Raw genomic sequence first — 22,087 nt, forward strand, 5'->3', positions numbered from 1 at the left:
AAGCTGGTCTGTGATTTCTAAGGGCAAATACCTACATGTAGGAGGAGTGTTGGGAAGCAAATGGTGAGGTGGCAGAGCCCCACAGAGTGTGAAAAACTCCTCTGGGGTGACTTAAATTGTGTTTCCCAGGCCTATACTGAGGGAACTGAAGGTCCCTAGAGAAGATGGTCACTGGATAATGAATGCCCCAGGTTGAAGGCACAGTCAGCATCCAGGCACACAGAGGATACAGTGCAGGAAATCCCCTTCTCTGTGACCTAGAAGGGTCAAATGCCCTATATTTTCCAATTGCATGTCGAGGAATGGTTTTCCTATGGCTCTCTTCTAAGAACCCCCAAAATCTGTGGCTAGCCTCACTTTGGACACATCTGCCTGGAGGTATTTGCCTACGTTCCTAGCATCTGGTTTCCTTATGGACCCCAAGGCCTTATTCTTCCTGGAGGGTAGTTCTGGGGCCCCCCAGTCACACAGGTGTGAAGAGATCCACATTTCACAGTTCTTCCATTGTGTGTGGGTTTCTCCTCACACTGCCTCCTTTCTTTTCACTTTTTGAGGGTTATAATCCTGGGGTTCTTCCCTTTGTTGCTACCTGAACAGAAATGGGAGCTAGGTAGCGGCAGCCTCCGAAGGGGAGAGCTGCCCTGGAGGGTGGTAGTCAGCGTCTGTCTCCCGGGCTGAACCTGAGCCAAATGGGACCTGGCCTGTCACAGGCACACTTAGGCCTATGACAAACATATCCAAGCCTGTGATGGAAACATCCAAGCCTTGTGATGGGCACATTTAGGCCTGTGACAGGAGCATCCAGGCCCTGTAACAGGAGCATCTAGGCCTGTGACTGACAGGTCTATGCCTGTGCAGGAGCATCCAGGTTGGTGACAGGCACATCCAGGCCTGTGTTAGGAGCATCCAGACTGGTGACAGGAGCATCCAGGCCCTGAGACAAAAGCACCCAGACCCTGTGACTGACAGGTCTATGCTTGTGACAGGAGCATCCAGGCCTGTGACAGGAGCATCCAGCCTATGACAGGCAGGTGCAGGCCTGTGACTGGCAAGTCCAGGCCTTATTACAGGCGAGTCCAGGCCTGTAACAGACAGGTCCAGGCTCTGTGAGAGGCATATCTAGGCCCCGTTGACAGGCAAGTCCAGGCCTGTGACAAAGCAGGACCTGACCGTGTAATAGGTGCTTCCCAGCCTATGACAGGCACCTCTAGGCCCTGTGACAGAGCAGATCCAATCCCCTTAACAGGTGACCAGTGACAAGCAGAGGCCATGGCTTGGGACTCATGGCTGTGGGCCCAGCCTCCATGGAACGGTATATGTGGCAGTCCCCACCTGGACTATCCCCACAGGTGCTCTGGGAAACCAGGAACCTCCAGACCTCATGTTTCTGAAAAGTGTCACATAGCCCAGCTCCCACACATGCAGCCTTGCGGCCAGCACTCTGGCACTGGGCCAGGCAGATTGGGCAGCAGGCGTGTGGGCACGCCCTACCTCCCCCCAGCAGGTCTTGCTCAGAGCAGGGGGAATTGGAGGCCATGGGGGGAATACTGAGAGACTGTGTCTGTGGCTTCTGGAAGAGGGTGTCTGAGCCCCCTGTTAGGCCTGTAGGATCTCTTGTTTGAGGCTTTGGGTGCTAAGCATGGCCGTCCCTGCATGTCAGGACCACTGAGAGGTTCCTGCACTGTGCAGGGGGGACTCAGCACTGGTGTGGGCTCAGCACTCATGGTGGAATTGGGATTAGGCTCAGCACTTTGGCAAATGTCTGTTTTTGCTTTTGTCATTTTGTTGGAGGTACTGTGCTTGGCCATTCGTGAATCAGAGTTTCATGTGTACAGCGTTCCACTGTTCCACACCTACTGCCAAATCTCTTGCTCTTCTTTGAAGAGGGAGGGAGGGGATGGGTTTGGGCCTATACTTGGCAATGCTCAGGGGTTACTCCTGGCTCGGAGCTCAGGAATTACTTCTGGTGGTTCTCAGGGGACCATATGGAATGCTGGGGATTGGACCTACATTGACTGCATGCAATTCAAACATCTGACTTGCTGTATACTGTCTCTCTGCAGCCCCAGTGCCATATTCCTTCACCTCACAAAGCCTCAGCTTCCCTGGGCGGGGAGGCCAGACTGTGCCTGACGCAGGAGTCAGCATGAGAACTAAATGCGATACCCTTGTAAGCCCCGGAGCTGGGTTGGGAACTGGGGTGTTCCCCATCAGCAAATCCCTCCCTGAGAAACAGATGAGGCCTGCCCTGTCTTTTAGGCCTGGGACTTTGTTGGACTCAGAGAACTCACCCCTCCCTCCTCAGAGCACCTCAACTAAAGTGGTACCTGATGTCACCTGCAGACAGGAGCACAGGGTGGGGACTGGAGAACAGAGATACCTTTCTCCCGAAATTGCTCAAATTGTACACAAAAATGCAGGGTTTCTCCTCTACACTTCTTGTGCCAGCTTTGCACACTAGTTTCCTGAACACCTTTGTGAGTTTAATAGCAGATGGATAACTCACTGGTAAGGGACAGAAGGAGCAATGACTTGTCCCCAAGGTGTCCCCCAGAGAGCTGCTGTCCGCCCAGCTTTGCTGGAGCAGAGGTTGCCTGGCCTGTACTTCCTTTGACTGACAGGTGAGGAGGGAGGTGGTGGCGCGTTCATTTGTTCGGGGACAGTTTGTGCCCAGCCAGCGGCGCTTCCTCCAGAGAGGTATGCAAAGCATCTCGTGTTGTTCTCCCCATTAATGTTGGTCCCTGGCTGGCTGCCCCAGAGTGCTGTGGGGGAGTGCCAGTAGAGCTGGGTCATGGGACCCCAGGACAGGAAGGCCTCCCTGAATAACCGGGGATAGGGCATACTATACGCTCAGTCCTTTTCACATGCCCAGTGGAACTCAGAGTCGGTGTCTAATGATAATGATCCGCGTGGCACCGGGAAGCCACAACACTGTGCTTTCTCCTCCTCTTCTTGCCTCCTGTGGCCTACAAGTGGGAAATTCTCACCAGGTCTCCCATCAAAGCAGGCTGAAGTTCTATTATTTCTTTTCCTTTTTTCATTTTTGGGCCATACCCAGTCGTGCTCAGGGATTGCTCCTGGCTCATTCCTGGCAGTGTCGGGGGCTCTCTTGAGGGTGCAGGGGATCAAATTCAGAGCAAACCCTGCACTCCAGCCCATTGGAGTACACAGTATTTTTCCCTTCAGAGAGAGTCCTGAATGTGAGGGCCTTATCTGACCTACAAGTAGGGCACCTGCGTGTCCCCTCCCTGAGGGTAATGGGCACAGGCATCCTCCTAGCCCCACTGAGGGGTTGAGGGGAGCTCCCTGTAATTTTCCTGTGCTAAGTCAATCCTTCTTCCCTGGGAGATCTGTGTTGCAAGATTTTTTTTCATCCTTTTTCATGAATGTTTCCAGAAACTTCTGGTGATGGGGGCTCTTGGGGGCCCACCACCTTCCTGCCTTCCCGGGAGCTTCCCCCACTGCTACAGTCCACCCCTACTGGGATCTGGACACCAGGAAAGAAGTTAGACCTGAGTATCCCATGATATATTGGGGAGAAGCCTGGCAGTAGCTGCCCCCACACCACTGGCAACAGCAGGACTTGGTCCCTGGTCCCTGGAGACTGGGTAGGGAATACCCCTCCCCCACATACACACACACCCTACCACACCTCAGCACCAGGCTGCAGTAACCTTGGGGACTAGATGTCCCCTCAGCTGGGAGTGACTCGTCCCTGGAAGAGAAGTACCCAACTAGACAGCCCAGCTTGGTGGCGGTGCATGAGCCCTGCTGTTAACTGGGGCAGGCAGGGGGTGGCTGGGCTGTGGCTTGGCCGGAGTCTCAGCCCAGTGAGGAGCTGCTTGTGCCTGGACCCAGCATGCAGGGACCCACAGAGCAAAGAGAAGCATCCTAGCATGCACAGCGTGGGATGGACTTCCTGCCCCTGAACGGACATGCACAAGTGGCTAAGACTTGTCCATTTCATGTTAAGTCTAGTCTACCAACACAAGAAAGATAAGATATCCCCCCAGCCCCACCCAGCTCCTGCAAAAAAGGAAGAAAAAAAATGTGGTGGGGAAAGACTGGAAAAACTCTCCATGGCGCTTCCTTTTGGCTTTTTGAGCAACATGCCCCACACTTTTTATTTTGTTCTGAGCTGTACGAATGACAGGGGCAGGTTTGTGTGTCACGTGCTGTGCGGAACTCCCGTGCTGAGGGAGGGGTTTGCTGAGCACACTCTAAACTTCTGTTCTCTTCCTCCCCCTTGCAGGTATCTTGTTGGCTGTGTGTCAGGCCCTGGAGAATACCACCGCTGCCCTGAGTGGTGAGTCCCGTGCATTGGAGGGGAGCGTGTGGCAGGGAGTGGGCAGGGCTGGTTTCTGGAGCCTGCTGGGCCCTTGGCTCCATCATGTTGGGCTCACGTGGGACCTGAGATCCAGCTCTGGGAGCTAAGTGCAGGCTCTGGGGGACTGTTCTCCACTCTCTTAGCTCGTCCTTCCCCATCACTCCTGCCTTTTCAGACCTGCGTTAGGGTTGTACGGTCTCACTCAGTGGAGTTCCTGCTGGCTGCAGAACTCATGAGAGGTTCCTTTTTCATGCATGTTTCCAGAAACTTCTGATAATGTGGGCTCTTGGAGTATTGGAAGGCAGAGTCTGCTGGACTCTGGTGAGAACTCAGAAGATAGTTCCTTTTCTGGCCTGGGTCATCCAAGTAAAGACAAAACTAGAGAGGAGCTAGAGCGGTCACTTAAAAGACTGATGCACATGCCTTGTGTGCTCAAGGTTCCAGGCTCAATCCCCAGCCTCTCATAGGCTCCCTCACACCTTCTGGTGTGGCGCTGGTGGCACCTAGCACCGCTAGGCCTGAGCAACATTACATCACAAACTGTCTGACCTGGTTGACTGAGTTTTAGCAGAAGTGGCTCCAGGCTTCCTGAACATTGCTTGGGATGTCCCCAGTCCCCTTCCCACCACAAAAGTATCAGACTCCTGTACTCTCTTGTCTGCTTCTGCCTGGTGATTTTTACTTAGTTACACTCCAGTTTATCTCTTGTTATTTGTTCTAATATTTTCCTGATTTCAGTTTAAAGATCCCAGATCAGGAGATTGGAAAGTTTGGGAAAGGTCAGAGACCCAGCCCTTGTGGGCAGACACGCTGGCCGCTCCGCGCCCCTTGCACTTTGCTGCTAGGCCCTGTCCCCGTGCGGTCATGTTTTCATACAATTAGTCATAGAGAGGAAACTATTTTGATTCTTGCTTTTTAAATTCAAGTTTGGGGGTGTGCATTTTTCCATGTTGCGGCAAAATCTTGAAATTTATTCTTCTGAAATGTCATGATGTTCCAAAAATAAAATAAAATGTCACGATGTTCCATTGAAATGGACATGTGTTACTCAGCCAGGCCTTCCCCATTGAGTATCTCCCTTGCATCCAGGTGAAGTGGGGAAGCTCCATCTTGGAAGCATTTTTTCCTTTATCAGGTGTCCTTCCTTTAGATAGATATCCAGCAATAAGAACAATTTTTATGTGTATGACCCTTGGGACAAATGACCAAATGCTTCTGATGTGGAATCAAGCTGGCTTTTGTGCCAGCCACAAAGGAGTATGCCATTATCACTGTGCCCTGGCTGGCACTGTCACTGCAATGGCCCTCATTATTCCAGGTCACCGAGGGCAGGAGAAATACTTCTTACATATTCATAAATCCCCCACCAGCCACCCAACCTACTCAGTGCTTTGCTCTTCCATCCCATACTTTTCCCTCCAAACACCATGGAGGTGACACCGCCACTCCCCCTGAGTACCCCGGCTTTTCCCAGTTTCCCCTGGGAGCCAGTAGCCTTGATACAGATGCCCACAGTAGCAGTGAGGAAAAGGCTCCTCTTCTCCAATGGGGTGCTTTGTTAGATTGCTGGTGGAAGGGCATGTCCCCCGCAGAGCAGTATTTCTGGGTTCCAGAGGCGACCAGAGCTCCCATGGAGCATTGCTTTGACATTGCGATTTGCCTCCTACATCACAAGGGGCTCAGACGGGAATATAAGGGGGTGGGGAGGATAGTTTGGTGACTCTGTGTATATCATGTATGTCACTGTCACTGTCCTCCCATTGTTCATCGATTTGCTCGAGCGGGCCCAGTAACATCTACACTGTGACACTTGTTACTGTGTTTGGCATATCGAATACGTCACGGGTGGTTTGCCAGGCTTTGCCGTGCGGGCGAAATACTCTTGGTAGCTTGCTGGGCTCTCTGAGAGGGGCGGAGGAATCGAACTTGGGTCGGTCATGTTGGCTGCGTGCAAGGCAAACGCCCTACCTGCTGTGCTATCGCTCCAGCCCGATCATGTATGTATATACATTCAATGTATATCATACATTCAATTGCAAACTCCATGCATATAAGGAAGTACATATTATTAGTATTCTATAATGTGTTCTATGTATATCACACAATATGTGTTCTATGTATATCATACACCCCCACCAGGGTCCAACCACCTTCCTACCATGCAATTGGCGGCACGCCTATCTTTAGCCACACCAGTCTACTCTTCAACAAAAAGCTGGGTTTTCTTTCTTTTTTTATTTTTTGCTTTTTGGGTCACACCTGGCGATGCACAGGGGTTACTCCTGGCTTTGCACTCAGGAATTACTCCTGGCGGTGCTCGGGGACCATAAGGGATGCTGGGGATTGAACCCAGGTCAGTTGTGTGCAAGGCAAATGCCCTATCCTCTGTGCTATCACTCCAGCCCCAAGGCTGGGTTTTCCCCAGAGCCATGTGCTGGCAGCAGGCTACAGGGCTGGCAAGTGCCTCGCATCCGTCCAGGCAGTTATTTCCTGCTCCCGCCTGCCTCCATCCAGTCCACTGGGCAAGAGGCCGAGGGACGTGGCAAAAGAGTCTCTTCCCTGGCCCTATCCCTGGCTGACCTGCGAGGAGTGCCTGCTGCATTTGTTCAGCAGTGACTGTCCTTGCTGCAGACGTGACCACCCTCTGATCTGTCTCTTCCCTCTGAACTTGCGTCAAGGAGCGTGTCTGTGACAGCCACAAGGCTCGCTCCTAAAGGCTCGCTCTCCCTTGTTGCAATGCTTGTTCAGAAAGCTGTAGTTGTGTCCCACTATGTCCCACTTAACCCCGTCATCAACTGAATGCCACTCTGTGGCCCAGAGTGTGGAAGAGACTTGAGCTGCCTGGAGCCTCGGTCCCTCTCTGTGCAGGGGTTACCTAGCACTGGGCGTCACGGGTCATGAATTAACGCTTTCCACTCTTAATACCCTCCACTATGCGCCAGTTCGACCCAGACATGATTCCAGAAATGGTGGGGCTGCCAGACACCTTGTGCTTTGCTCACCCTGTCTTTGCCACCTCTGCAAGGATGAGGGCTGTGCTGTCAAGTCGGGCTGGCTGACTTGTGTCTTTCTTTTGGGTAACCATCCGATCTTCTGGAACCATATTCCACAGCTTTATTACAACCACTGTTTCCTTTCTGTGGTCTCCCTTGTCCTACCAGTTGTACCCCTAGTCTCATGCTGAGCCTCACCCCCTACCCCACTTACCCAATTTTCACCTGTGGACTTCTTGGACTATCCTAGAGTCCCACCAAGGGACAGATAGATTTCAGCTGGAAAACGCTGTTCTAGAAGATTGCCCAAGTCCTGGATGGCCTTAATCACCTCCATCCACCCCAGCTCTGTCTATACCAGACATGGATGGAATTCTGTGGAGGATGTGGCTCTGAGGACCACCCTCAACAGCCCAAATCTACCCCAGCATTGGACAGAGAAGCTCATTTTTTGCTAATTTACTAAGTAAAAATTTTTGTGTGTGTATGTTTTGGGGCCATGTTCAAGGATGATTCCTGGTGCAGCTCAATTAGGTGCCGGAAATTGAATCCTAATTGAATATGGTTGGCCACGTACAGGGCAAACACCTTACCCACCATGCTATCTCTCCAGTCCCTTATTTACCAAGTAATACTATATGTTAATGTTCACTGTAGATGCCTTCAAATACAGAAGAAATGTGACTTTGAAATCAGTCCCCATATTTATCCATTACCCAACCGCAGTAGTTAACATCTCCATGACATTTTTCTTTCATCTCTTTCTTCACCTTTAAATTTTTGCTCTTTGCGAGAATATTTTAAAGCAAATCCCAATTTACTTATAACATTCCACGTATCTAACACATAAGGACTTAACAGAACACAGCCATGGTCCCATTATACCACAAAGGTCACTGCAGTTGTTTTGTTAGATCCTGCATATGGAGGGTAGATAATGTCATGTTCATTTCTGTGGCATTTTATTTTAATTTGCTGTTGCCTCAATGTTTTCATATTTTGTTTCATACTGATATTTTTTTCAAGTGAACACTTTTATAAAATGTGCTGATGGTTTTTTATTGTTGTTTTGGGCCACATCCAGTGGTACTCAGAGCTTACTCCTGGCTCTGTGCTTGGGGCTCACTCCTGGTAGGGCTCGAAGGACCATGTGGGGTGCTGAAGAAGTTAGGTGCCAGGTCAGCTGTATGCAAGGCATGCACCTCTATGCCCACTATACCCACTATATTTCTCAAGTCCCCAAATGTGCTAGTTTTATACTGGGTGACTGACTTTCACATCTGAGTCCTTCTGAGCGCCGCCTAACACATTCAATCTTGGGGTGAGAAGGCATCTCCTTCACTAAGTTCTGGAACTCTCCATATGGAGGTCATTTTAAGACAAATGCTACAATAGCTTTAGCCATGCCATCAATATGTAGGTCTCTTTGCTCTAAGAATTTGATAGGAATGAGAAAGAGTAATGGTCATAGAAAGTCTTGATACATTCTGGAATGATAAGACAAGGAGTCCTATCGGCATCCTCATATTTTAATATGAGGGCCTCACATTTTGATGGAGAAGCATGGAGAGAAGATTGCAAACTCCATGTGCCAATTAAATGGTGGGTAGTGGGAGTCATGGGCTCAAAGGAGCAGGTGCTGATCCCATGTGGCTTTCTTACATTTTTTTGAGGAAAAAAAATCTTGTTTTTATGATGTGATAATTGTTCTAATCTCTATGTTTCACTCATTTCTTCCCCTCACTCCTCCTCTCAGATCCCCAGATGTAGGGTAGATGGTGCCAGAGGCACTGGAAACTGGCATTACTGACATCCGTAAATGTTTCTCAGACATCAGTTTTGGAGGCAACCCGGGGAGGATACCATGCCTTAGCGCTGGAGGGCAGGAATCCTGGGTGCTGGGTCCAGTTAGTCTCAGTTTTGCCAAGGCCTTAGGCAAGTTGATGCATCTGGATCCTGTTTAGGTCTTACTTAGGAAACTGAACATCTACTGAACTTGACTCTAGAAGAGCCTGTAACTCTTGGAGAGCTGTGTTGGTTGAGCCTTGGAAGGCTGCTTCAGGCGGTTGGGAAATCCAGCAGGGTCTACCAACAGTGCCCCTGAGGGTCCCAGGAGGGAGCTGGGAATGAGGCTGCTGTGTGCTTAATTTTCATGGACTCAGAAGCTTCTAGCACTCTTGTTTCAGGAACGGCGCAGCAGCATTCCTCTGTCTCAGTCCTAGAGGGACCTGCCCCACAGGAGAGAAGACAACCCGGCGCCCGTTGTGGGGATCTCAGATGGTGCCCACCCACCCCTGCTGACTGCATCATCTATAGTTTAGACTGGCTTTTCTCACCCTTTCCCCCACTACGGCCCCTTCTTTCCTTCTTTCCTTCCTGTGGACTCCTCCCCACCCCCCACCCCACACACACCCTACCAGCTAGCCCCCTAGTCTCATGCTGCAGCTTCCCATTTCATAGTTTTTTTTTTAACCTGTGGCCCCTTTGGAATATCCTGCTCCCCACCCCATGTCACGTGGACTCGGTTGAGAAATGCAGATAGAAGATAGTTATTGCAGGAGTGCCATCAGTAATCTGGGGGTTGGGCCGGGAAATTTTTATCTGGCTGGTTGTCAGACTGTAAAACAGGCAGAGAAACATTAGCTGGAGGCACGATCAGGGCAACTTAGAACATCGTCACACCCTCTCGAGGAAGGATTCTGACCTAGCTTCAAAAGGCACCTTTTCATGCTCCTTAAAAGGGACAGAATGCACCCAGTTAAGTTGCTGGGTGGCTGCTTGCTTAACCCTCTGCAATGTCGCACATTTCCCGCCCATCTGGTTCCCATATTTTCATGAGACTCACACTAATGACTTAGGGGTGTGGTGAGGGCCTGGCTCGGGCACCTGGGAGCCGGGCTCCTGCCTTCACCCCTGCTATCTGCCTGGCGCCATCTGGGTGCTCAGGGTGCCTTTGGAAAGCTCTGAACTGCGGCTCCTTCCTCTCGTCTGTGTCTAATGACACCCACCTGGAGCAGGCTTGCTTAATTTCGTGTCTGGGAGACTTTTCAGAGGTGGTGATGAAAGAACTGGACTCACAATGTGGTGACGTGTGGGAAGGTCCCCCATTATCAGTTTGCTTGAAGAGATGGTGGTGAGATTTTGGTGGGGACACTGGGCTGAACTATGTGGAGAGGGCAAGTTTGGACTGGGGGTGCACCGAGGAAGGGCTGAGCAGATTACAGGGACAAGTCTTTGAAGCTATGACTTGTTTAAAAATAAGTAAGAGCCAGCAAGCAAGGGATCTGCTTATTGCTCATCTCACTGAACAAAAGCTTTTCAGAACTGCACACTGCTTCCCCGTTCCATTGTCTGGAGTTTTCCCATGTGGAGCTGAGCTCATTCTAAAATTAGAAAGCTCACGTGTGCTCTGGGGTGCGTGGTTCACTGCTCCAAATATGTGTCTCAAGCCCCAGAGCGTTGGTATGTCTTAGTTTGGAGCTGAAGGTCCAACCCCCTATGTGTGCTTTAACTTCATAGTGGTCTTCCCCAAAGTAGGGTGTCACCCCAGGGGCTGCTGGACCCATCCTGAAGTTCGATGGGAGTAGCTTGGGTACAATTGGGGGGCATTTTCTGTTTGTTGGCTTGTTAAAAGATATTCAGAGGGGGCACTGAATAAATTTTCTTTAGATAAAAGAGACGGCTGACCTAGAGATGACCTGGAGGAAAAAAGGAATCTCAGGAGAGAATGAGGAGTTTTTCTCTGTCCTTTCCAGGATGTAGTCTCATTATCCAGTTCCTTGGTTCACCTTCTGGTTGTATTTTTTTTGCAGAGGGCCAGAGAGATGGTTAGCCAGGAAGTAATGGGGCCCTAAGATATAGACTCACTGGGTATGGATGGTCATTCTCACCCCCTGACTGTGTGGCCATAGAGCAGGCTCTGGAATCTTCCCACACCTCAATCATTCCCCCTTATAAATTCAAGGAGTGGCATTAGGGCAGTATCTTTCCCTAAATGGGGTCATAAAATCACTCCAGTGGGCCACATCCAACATTTTTTAGCAATGAGATTGGCTAGTTTAGAAGATCTGAGAAAGCATGATGGGAAGGACGAACAGGTATTGTGCCAAGATACTCTCTTATCAGTCAGGCTGAGCTTCATACGTTGGCGTTTCTGCAATATTTTGCCCAAATGACCTGTATCCACATTGCAAACTCTACACTTTTCAGATTTTATTTCTTTTGTGTGAGAACTTAAGATACTTGCACAGTAAATGCAATAGATCTTTCTAAACCTGTACATTACACACATACATACACACATCCCTGGTCTTTTATAGTCTTGTTCACCCCTAATTTGTCAAGTTCTTTCAATCTACTCACCTTCATCTCTTTTCAAAACACTCAACTTAAAATAGAAACAACAGCTCTTTCCTTATGCACAGCTATTTCATTAGTTTACGTAACATATAATTAAATTACGTAAATATAATAATGAGTACACTGACATAAACAGGTTTGGGAACAAGCACAAATATCCTGCTGGTAAATATACAGCTTAACTGGTCAAAACAGAAATAGGCTGGTAAACTAGTCAACTAACAGCTTCTCCTGCTGAAGAATTGGCTAGGTAGTCTAAGAGAGTATTTGCTTTCTTTAAAAGCAGCAAGACAGGGACTAGAGAGATAGAACAGTGGATAGGGAACCTGTCTTACATGCAGCTAACCTGGGTTCAATCCCCAGCACCACATATGGTCCCCCAGGTTCATAAGGAATAATCCCTGAGTTCAGAGTCAGGACACAGAGCCCTGAACACAGCACCGTGCCCCCCCTCCAATAGAAACAAAACAAATTACATAACTGTATTATTTTTATTTATTTATTTATTTATTGCTTTTTAGGTCACACCCAATGGTGCACAGGGGTTACTCCTGGTTCATGCACTCAGGAGTTACTCCTGGCCATGCTCGGGGGACTATATGGGATGCTGGGAATTGAACCCAGTTGGGCCGCGTGCAAGGCAAACGCCCTACCTGCTGTGCTGTCACTCCAGCCCCCTGTGTCATTTTTAAAATCTGGACCCAGAGAAGCCTTGCCTATCTCCCTCTTTTAAGTGTCCAGCATTTACTCAGTGAACATTAAGTTCTGCTTCATACTGGGCATTCAGCTAGGCCCTAGAAATATAGGAGAATCAAGCAGGAGTCTGCTCCTCAAAGAACTCAGGACCAGGTAGATAAATTTCACATTTTCACATCTCAGAATAAATAATAAACACATAAATTTACCAGATGGAGTTCTTTGAAGTAAGCACCTGCTTCTTCATAATCAGATTTTTCAATTTCTTCTCAGGTGCTAAAATATACACAGTAGTACTCTTGCCTCCTTTATCCATAGGAGACATGTCCAGGATTCCCAATGGATGTCTGATCAACTGTATATAACACATTATTATATAATACATACAGTATCAGTCTGAAACTGATTAACTGTGTATATATACATTTATTATGTACATGATATAACATCACTTAATCACTTAATCACTTAACTTCCCATTAGTCGTCGATTTGCTCGAGCGGGCGCCAGTAACGTCTCCATTTGTCCCTGTCGCGTGCTAGTGTAGCCCAATGGCATCTGTTCGCTCCGGGAACATGAAGAGCCTCAAACCGATCGTTCATGATCTTGATGAAGAAGTCTGACCATCTGGTAGGTGGGCGGCCACTCGGTCTTTTGATATCCCGTGGAATGCAGTCAGTAACAGCTCTAGTCCAGCGGTCGTCTTTAAATCTCATTACGTGACCAGCCCTAGATGAAGGACCAGCCCTAGATGAAGGACAACCATGCGAGCAAGCCGGGTTCCGCAAAGGATTCAGCACCATCGACCATATCCACACGATAACCAAGCTCATTGAGGTTTCTCAGGAGTTCAAGATGCCGCTCTGTTTAACGTTCATTGATTTAAAGAAGGCCTTTGATTCTGTTGAGACGGAAGCGGTCATTGAAGCCCTAGCCAATCAGGGCATTCAAGCCCAATACATCAGGATCCTCCGTGAGCTGTATTGCGGATTCACTACCAGGATCTCACCATTCTACAAAGAAGTGATCGTTGATGTCAAGAGAGGGGTTTGGCAGGGTGATACCATTTCACCGAAACTCTTCAGTGCCACCCTCGAGAACATCATGTGACGACAGGAATGGGAAGGAATGGGAGTGAAGATAGATGGTCGGCAACTACACCACCTCCGCTTTGCTGATGACATTGTTTTAATAACACCAAACATCAGCCAAGCGGCACAAATGCTGGCCGACTTTGACCGTGAGTATGGAAAGGTAGGACTACAGCTGAATCTTACGAAGACAATGTTTATGAGAAACAGCCTCGTTCCTGACGCCCCATTCGCTCTCAACGGAACGACCATCTCCAAATGCAACAGCTATGTGTACCTAGGTCGAGAGGTCAACATGACAAATGACCTGGCACCCGAGCTGCGCAGGAGGAAGAGAGCGGCTTGGAATGCCTTCAAGAACGTCGAAGAAATAGCTAAGAGGACAAAGAACCTCCGGCTCCGGGCACATCTCTTTGATTCCACTGTTCTTCCTGCATTAACATATGCCTCAGAGACCTGGGCCCTACGCAAACAAGATGAGAATGCTATTCAGGTCTCCCAAAGAAGAATAGAAAGAGCTATGCTTGGAATATCACGTTTCACTCAAATGAGAGAAAGAATCCGGAGTTCTGACATCCGTCGACGATCAAGAATCAGGGACGCTGTCTCGTTTGCCAAGGTGTCAAAAATCAGATGGGCTGGTCACTTAATGAGATTTAAAGACGACCGCTGGACTAGAGCTGTTACTGACTGCATTCCATGGGATGTCAAAAGACCGCGTGGCCGCCCACCTACCAGATGGTCAGACTTCTTCATCAAGATCATGAACAATCGGTTTGAGGCCCTTCATGTTCCTGGAGCGAACAGATGCCATTGGGCAACACTAGCACGCAACAGGGACAAATGGAGACATTACTGGTGCCCGCTCGAGCAAATCGACGACTAACGGGAAGTTAAGTGATTAAGGGACGTGACCAGCCCATCTGATTTTTGACACCTTGGCAAACGAGACAGCGTCCCTGATTCTTGATCGTCGATGGATGTCAGAACTCCGGGTTCTTTCTCTCATTTGAGTGAAATGTGATATTCCAAGCATAGCTCTTTCTATTGTTCTTTGGGAGACCTGAATAGCGTTCTCATCTTGTTTGCGTAGGGCCCAGGTCTCTGAGGCATATGTTAATGCAGGAAGAACAGTGGAATATTATGTACATGATATAACATAAATAATATAATGTATATTCTTTATTTTCTATACACATATTCATACTTATGATAAAGTTTATGGGACTAGGGATATAAGTGATGTCCAGCAAGTGTGAGATCCTGAAATCAATCCCTGGGACCCCAAGGCCTCTCCAAGCACCAAGTATGCCCTGACCCCCCCAGACCTTGTTGACCTGGGAGCACAGAACCATCAAACCCACTGGGAGTACTTCCCCCCCAACATCAGCATCATGGGGCATGACCCCTATTTGTTAAGGCTTAATTTATAAATTAGACACACTAAAAGATTAACCATAATAACTAATAATAGAACAGAGGTAAAGTGCACTATAATAAAAGTTATATGAATGTGAACTTCCTCTCTCAAAATAGCTTGCTGTTCAATAGTATTTTCAGACCATGGTTGTCCCCTGGTCACTGAAACTGAAAAACAGCAAATCAGTGGCTATAGGACTGCTGTCCTTTTCATTATCTCTATGAAATTGTGTCTTGCTCACAATGTAGAGGTTCTTACCTTGCTCATAACCAGCACCAGTTAGATCCCCGGCACTGAGCAGCGCTGTCAACAGTCACTCCTGAGCACAGAGCCGGGTACAGCCCCTGAGCATCATGCAGTATGATCCCCAAACAAAACAAAAATTGCACATTGCTCAGTGAAGCCCATGTTGTCATCCCATTCTCTACCTATTCAGCACCCTATTGGGTGATGGTTGTTTACCGTGAGGTTGTTCAGCAGAAATACCCTCTTAACAACATTGCAAGAACAGCTCCCAAATAGACATATGCCTAGATAGGAGTTTCCCAAAGTTATTTGACCTACCGTCCCCTGATCAGAAACAAAAATTACTCAATGTCCCCAACCACCACCCATTGCAGCTAAGTCTACTGCTGCCCCCTCTGAATCATTCCAGTGTCCCCCCCGGGGGGCAGTATTGTCCACTTTGGGAAAGACTGGCATAGACTGCAGTTTGAGATGTTTGCTCTGTAATTTCCACAAAGATTGTTCTAATATCAACTCAGTCCCTCTCTATACCTCTTAGCATAAAGTCTCAAAAGAAAGGATATAACGGTTTGTCTCTCCTGTCCCAGGGGTCACACAACAATTGTGGGTCAAGTTAGAGGGAAACAAAGTGCTATAAAGCAGCAAAGGCCATGGACAGGACAAAGCAGACCCTCTTGTCAGACAAGAATGGGTCAAAGACCACCATTGCTCATTGAGACTGATCCTTTGAGTCATTCACTCAGTCAACAAGTATTTCTTGAGCATTTATTAGATGCCAGCCCTGGTCACAACAGAAAAAGCCTTGTTCTCCTCAGACCTTATACATCCCTGGGAGAAATGGTGCAATATTATATTTCTAATCTGGCTGGCTGGCATCTTTTTGAGAATGGCAACACTGAACGCTATTGTGTGTGAGGGTCATATATTACTAATGGATGTGAATCTTTGCTTTCTGGGAAATAGCTTAGTACTAATAGAGAAGTTAATTCCTTGGTATTCATAAACAAGAACCTTGAAACAATCCCACATGTGACCCAACAATTTGTAATTTTAGCCACCTGTTTTACAAAGAGAGCAAGAAAGAGAGTTTAGGTATTTGTCCACAAGAGGGAGAGAGCCAATTTAAATGTCAACAAGTTGAAAATAGTTGAGAATGAATAATGAGAGCCCCTGAAAAATCATGATGATGAATATTTAAAGCTACTGGAGACTGTATATGATATAGGTATAGAAAATATGGCATGCAAGTTAAGTGATACCATATCAGGGTTACAAACTGTATGCAGATGTAAAATTAAAGAACAGGCATATAGTGTTGACATGAGTTATCTCTGGCAAATGAACTATGGCTGATTTTCATTTCCTTTGTGCTTCCCCATTGCCTCCCAGCCTGCAGTGAGCATGTCTTAAAACTATAATCAGAAACAAAGGGGCTGCTCTATTTGAAAGAAAGAAAGAAATGGCAGTAGCTGCTACCCTTCCCACAGCTGTCAGGCAGTGTGGGTTGAGTGTCGAATGACTGGCATTGAGGCTGGGGTGCGGGGACCTGTCATACTGGCCTGTACCCCTGCACCTCAGGGCTCTTGTCTTGCTCTCCTGCATGGCCTTACTGTCTCAGGAGATTGGCCCAGACAGGACAGTTGCCAATTTACCTCCCGAGTTCTGAGATACTCATCCAAACTCTCTCAATAGCCATTTGGCTCTTAAGTCTTGATCCACTTTACAGAGAGTGCAAGCATCTCATCTCCATAGGTAAGAGCAGTGCAACCTCGGGTCTTTCTGGGTCCCATAGCCTCACATCCCATCTCTAGAATGTGAAGATATTGATCTAGACAGGTCAAGTTTAAATTCCGTCTCTCTCACTAGCTGCAACGTTTCACACAAATTATTTAAGTTCTCTGAAACTCAACTTCTTTATCCATGCAGTAGAACCCAGAAACACACCTACTCCCAGAGCTCTTGTGAGGATGAAGAAACGGAGTTAAAGCCCGGGCCTATATGCACACTGTCACCCCACTTCCCCCGCACCAAGTCCTGCATAGGCTGCTGCCCCTACTCCTGCTCTGTGTTGGTGGCACGTGGTTAGTGTCACAGAGCCTCTGGCTTCATGGTGCCATCACTCCCTGTACTTAGCTCCTAAAATGCTATATTGCCATGCAGCTGATTATGATACGTGCGGTTCTGATCTCCCTGTCAACATTGACATCCCCAGGTGCTGTGGAGAGGGTAGGTACCAGCTGTGGGCTGAGGGCTGAGGTGCAGTCTCCGATGGCACAGCCCATCCTGTCCCCGGATCTTCATTTGCTTGTTTCTGACCATCAGGAATGATTGTGCACAGACTGACTCATTAGCATTCACCCAGGAGCTTAGTAAGGGGAAATCAAAGAACTTCAAGTCTGGGCCATCTGCTCACAGCACCTTCTTTCTTGTTAGCCTGGTATGATGAAATGACCATGATGGCTGTGGGCAGGGTAAAGGATTTGTTTTCTAAGAGCCCACGCTCCAACCTGCAGCTTTTGAGTTTGAGGAACAGCCTTGAGTATCTGGTTATTTATGAGTGAAGGGGCCTTTAGACTTTGAAAATCCTTCCAGACTCAGGTGTCTGCCCTTTGCAGACTCAGCCGCTATCCAGTTGGCAGATGTAATCTTCTCTTCTTAGTTTCCTGTCTTGAAAGCTGTGGCCTTCCTCCCTCTTCAAAATGTGGCATGGAAGGTGCACACATTCGGACGTATCTCCAAGGCCAAAGCATGCTCATGCTAAGCCTTGGGAAACCGAATGAGATGAAATAGGATCAAAGAACTTTGATTTCCAGTTGTCACAAAGCAGCCTCGTTGGGAATCTGTCTTTCTGGACCTTTTATTTTCTCAGTTTGGGAGGCTTCAGAATATACTGCACGCCTCTCCCTGTCACAGACCATAGAACCAGGAAAAGTGTTTTTTAGATCTTGAAAGTGGAAGGTATTAGATGTTGCTATGAAATTTGCAACAAACGAATTTTCCCAGTTCTCGGGGAGATGGCAAGAAGTAATATGTCATGAATCATATAATAAATATAGGAGCCTCTACAAAACTCTCTGCCTCGCAGGACGTCCGCCTGCTCTCCTGGTCAATAAACACAGCTCAGCACATGAAGGCTCCTAGAAATCTGAAAGCACCCCTGCCCAAATGACAGGGTTTCAGGGTCATTGTAGGCAGTTCCCCAAGGATTTAGCTCAGGTTGGTACTTTCTGACCTGCTTCAGAATAAAGACCAGATTTGAACATCAAATATATGTAAAGGTCCACAGAGAGTAGTTGTGTTTTGAGCATTAAATTACATTAATATGTTAAAGCTGCCATGAAAACTTAGCAACTTTAAAATAAAATTGTATTTTATTGATTACAGTAGAATTCACATAGAAACAATAGGAGCTAACACTTCTAGAATTTTTTTCTGAATATATGCTATACATCCTAATTTAATTCCTAAACTCCATGAAGAAATTATCCCCATTTATAGTTGTCAAAATTGAGGCCCAAATAATTATGAATATTTTCCAATATCATCTTACAGGTAAAAAGAGACAGAAGTAGGCGTGGAATCCAACGTGCTTTGCTCAGCTTTAAAAAGACAGAGGAACAAAAATATATCTCAGTCAGATCATAGGTATCTGTCAGGGAAGATTTGTAAATGCCTTGAATCAAATAACTCTGTGATTTTCTTTTCCCCTTCCCAAAATATATATGGAGCTGTTTTCTGAGTTTTTAATACACTGTTCTACTAAAAATTATCCAGGCATCTTTCTGTATTGAAATGACATCCTTTTATTACTTTACATCATTGTCAATGTCTCAGGAGTGCTTTTACATACCCCTCAAAAGGAAGTGGTCTCTGCATACCTCTCTCCTAAGTGTTAGGAATCCCCCAGGTGCTGAAATTCCCCCATCACTGCTTATTGGACCCTGTCTTTCTTTCTTCCCCCTTTCCCTTCCTTCCAGCAACCTGAGTTCTGTGAATTGACCCTCAGGTTAGTTTTAGACTGGTATTTGAACGTGCCTCTTAAGGCAATGGATGGGTGTGTGTGTGTGTGTGTGTGTGTGTGTGCATAACCTTCTGTGATGTGCCTGTGTATGCCTGTATGTAGGTATATTAGCTTGTATATTGTTAACACAAAACTGCAGGATCTTCTTTTAATCAATTTGTTCTTCCACTCAACAAAGACTGACTCAGTGCCCTTGGACATGCTGAATAGTGGGGGGACATTGTAGACTTAGGTCCTGCCCTTGAGTTGCTCCCCTTCTTGGGCCAGAGTTATCTGGCTAACAAATAATCGCCTCTTGTGTGGCCTGAGTGCTTCTGGGCAGACACACATGGCCCAGGGAGGAGGAGTGGAACCCACACTTATTCTTTCAGAATCGTCGGGAAAGACTTCCCACAGAGTGACTATGGAACTGAGCTAGAGGCGTGGACTTGAGCAGGCCAGCTTTGGAGAAGAGGGCAGGCCTGTGGGGAGACAGGTGAAGCTCGAAGCACACAGAAGTTGTGTTGGGATTTTGTTGTGGTAAATGATCACTGTTCTCAATGTTTTGCACCTGTCTAAGAGACAGATTAGGTTCTTCTCCCAAAAGAATCTTTTCCTACCCTTATCCAGGGGTCAAGTTCCTGGGCATCTGAAACGCAGACGATGAGACCTCTAGGGCTCCACATCACCATGTCCACTGGGTGGAGGGGATGGGTCCCACCCAGGTTGGTCCTAGCCACTCTGACTCTGCACTGTGACCTGTTCCCCTCCACCTGCTCTCTTCTAGGTTAGAATCTCTCTCTCTCACCCACCCTTAAACCGGGTGCTTCACCTGGTTTCAGCTTCTCATTAGCAGATAGGCGATTGCACTTTTTCCATTTATTGAAGTTGGACTTGATAAGTGCCTAAAACTAAAAATTATAAGGCACAGGAATTGGTGTAGTATCTTGAGCCAGACAGCCTGAATGTGACTTTTCACAGCTGGTCCCTTTGGGGACTAGGACTTTCGGTGAGTTCCTTAACTACTTTGTGTCTCTGTGTCTGCCTGTAAAGTGGAGGTAAGTGCAGAGTCTGCCTCATAGGCCAGCAGGTGAATTCAAGAAAATAACCTCTGAAAAGATGTGAACAGTGCTAGGTAGTCAGTGAAGCCAATGGAAGTGTTAGGGTTTTTTTTTTCAGGGGCTTTTTTTTGAGGGGGTAGTTTTCTTGGTTTGGGTTTGGGAGTCGTCCCCAGCAATGCTCAGAACTTAGTCCTAGCTTGCTTTCAGGGATCATTTCTGGCTGTGCTTGCGGGACCATATGTAGTGCCAGGGATCGAACCCAGGTGAGCTGCGTGCAAGGCAAGCATCTTGCTGGCTGTTCTGTCTCTTTAACCCCAATTTCCATCCCAATATTTGCCATATGTCTCTTTGCCTAGCTTCCCAAAGATAGAGGAGGAGAAAGAAATGGAGCATACATGTGAGAAATTGGGTATGAAATCCCGAGGTGGCCTGAACCATCAGAGGAAGTGAGTAGAGTATGGAGTTGTTTTGTTTGGGGGCCATGCTCAGGGGCTACTCCTGGTTCAGTGCTCAGAGATCACTCCGGTGGCTCAGAGGACCCTATAGAATGCCAGGGATTGAATGCAGGTCGGCTGCATGCAAGGCAAGTACTTTCCCTGCTGGACTACCACTCTGGCCTTGGTGAGTAGAATTGATAGTAAGGAGCTGGGGGTGTGGCTCATCAGTAGAAAACATGCCTCATAGGCAGAAAGCCCTGGGTTCAATCCCCAGCATCACATGAATAGAGACACCATTGTGACAAATAAGCCACACAACTCATGCTCAGACACGTGCCTTGGCCCTTGAAGGGAATGGGTCCGAGCAAGCGCCACTCTCACTTTTGGGAAAAGGTGGCATGGAACCTGCCTCTCCAAAGCATTTTTTGTAGAATTAGGATGCCCAATGAAGTCTGCCTCTTTAGGATGGTGGGGGACGTGGGAGATGGTGCTGAGCTCTGAGCAAGGAGCCTTCTGCAAAGAACAGAGGCATGGGAGAGAACCTCCGGGGATACCATAGAGAAAGGCTGAAGTCCTGAGTAGCCAGGACAGCCGAGGGCAGAGAAAGGAAGGCAGAGGAGAGTCTTGGCTTCCCTGTCTGGCACCTGCTATGTGTTCCAAGAGCATGGCAGGGTCATTGCTTCAGAAATCCACAGGTGCGCGGGCTGCATGCTCTGCCACTTAGAGCCAAGCAGGAGTGGGCTGGGGATTCTCAACTCCCAGGCAGGTTCAGAACGAGGTGGGAGGGCCCACGTGAGGACTATTCATAGCGATTTCAGTGAACAGAGTTCACTCCTAATTTCCCCTCTGATTCTAAAGCTTCAAGTATCATTTAAGAAGTGGGAGTACAAGGTAAAAATGTATAAAGATGGGGATATAATTAGATAAACTAGAAGTTTTCCTGGTTGTGGAAGTAGAGCTTTGGTGATTAAATGGCTTTGGAGATTAACCCTTCAGATACAGACATGGGAGACAATGAAACCTTCTCCTCAGCCCCAAAACAAAAACAAACACAAACGAAAACCCAGAAGTTCCCCAGTACCTTCGAGAAGGCCAAAAGACTCTTGTCCTTTAAAAAATATGTGGGGGGGCTGGAGCAACAGTACAGCCAGTAGGGCTGTTCACTCCTAATTTCCCTTCTGATTCTAAAGCTGTCTTGCAAGCGGCTGACCCAGGTCGATTTCCAGCATCCAATATGGTCCCCCGAGCACCGCCAGGAGTAATTCCTGAGTATGTGAGCCAGGAGTAACTCTTGTGCTTTGCTGGGTTTGACCCAAAAAGCAAATAAATATGTGTGTGTTTCTGGGGGGGGGGGGGGATACCTTACCTGGTGGTGCTCAAGCCTTACTCCTGGCTCTGCACTCAGGGATCACTCCTGGCAGGGCTCAGGGGACCAAATGGGGTGCTGGGAATCAAAC

At 47.8% G+C, this 22,087-nt stretch overlaps 1 protein-coding gene across 1 annotated transcript in view; it reads left to right on the top strand.

The window, feature by feature from the left end:
• TGFA (transforming growth factor alpha) overlaps positions 1-22,087 on the top strand; it is a 120,302-nt gene that overhangs the window by 35,187 nt on the left and 63,028 nt on the right. The window contains exon 2 of the mRNA XM_056126563.1: positions 4,253-4,306. Coding sequence (XP_055982538.1) covers positions 4,253-4,306 — 54 coding nt within the window. The remainder of the gene's footprint in view (positions 1-4,252; positions 4,307-22,087) is intronic.

This window comes from Sorex fumeus, unplaced genomic scaffold (assembly GCF_029834395.1).
Source record: "Sorex fumeus unplaced genomic scaffold, SorFum_2.1 ptg000006l, whole genome shotgun sequence".
Taxonomy (NCBI): Eukaryota; Metazoa; Chordata; class Mammalia; order Eulipotyphla; family Soricidae; genus Sorex; species Sorex fumeus.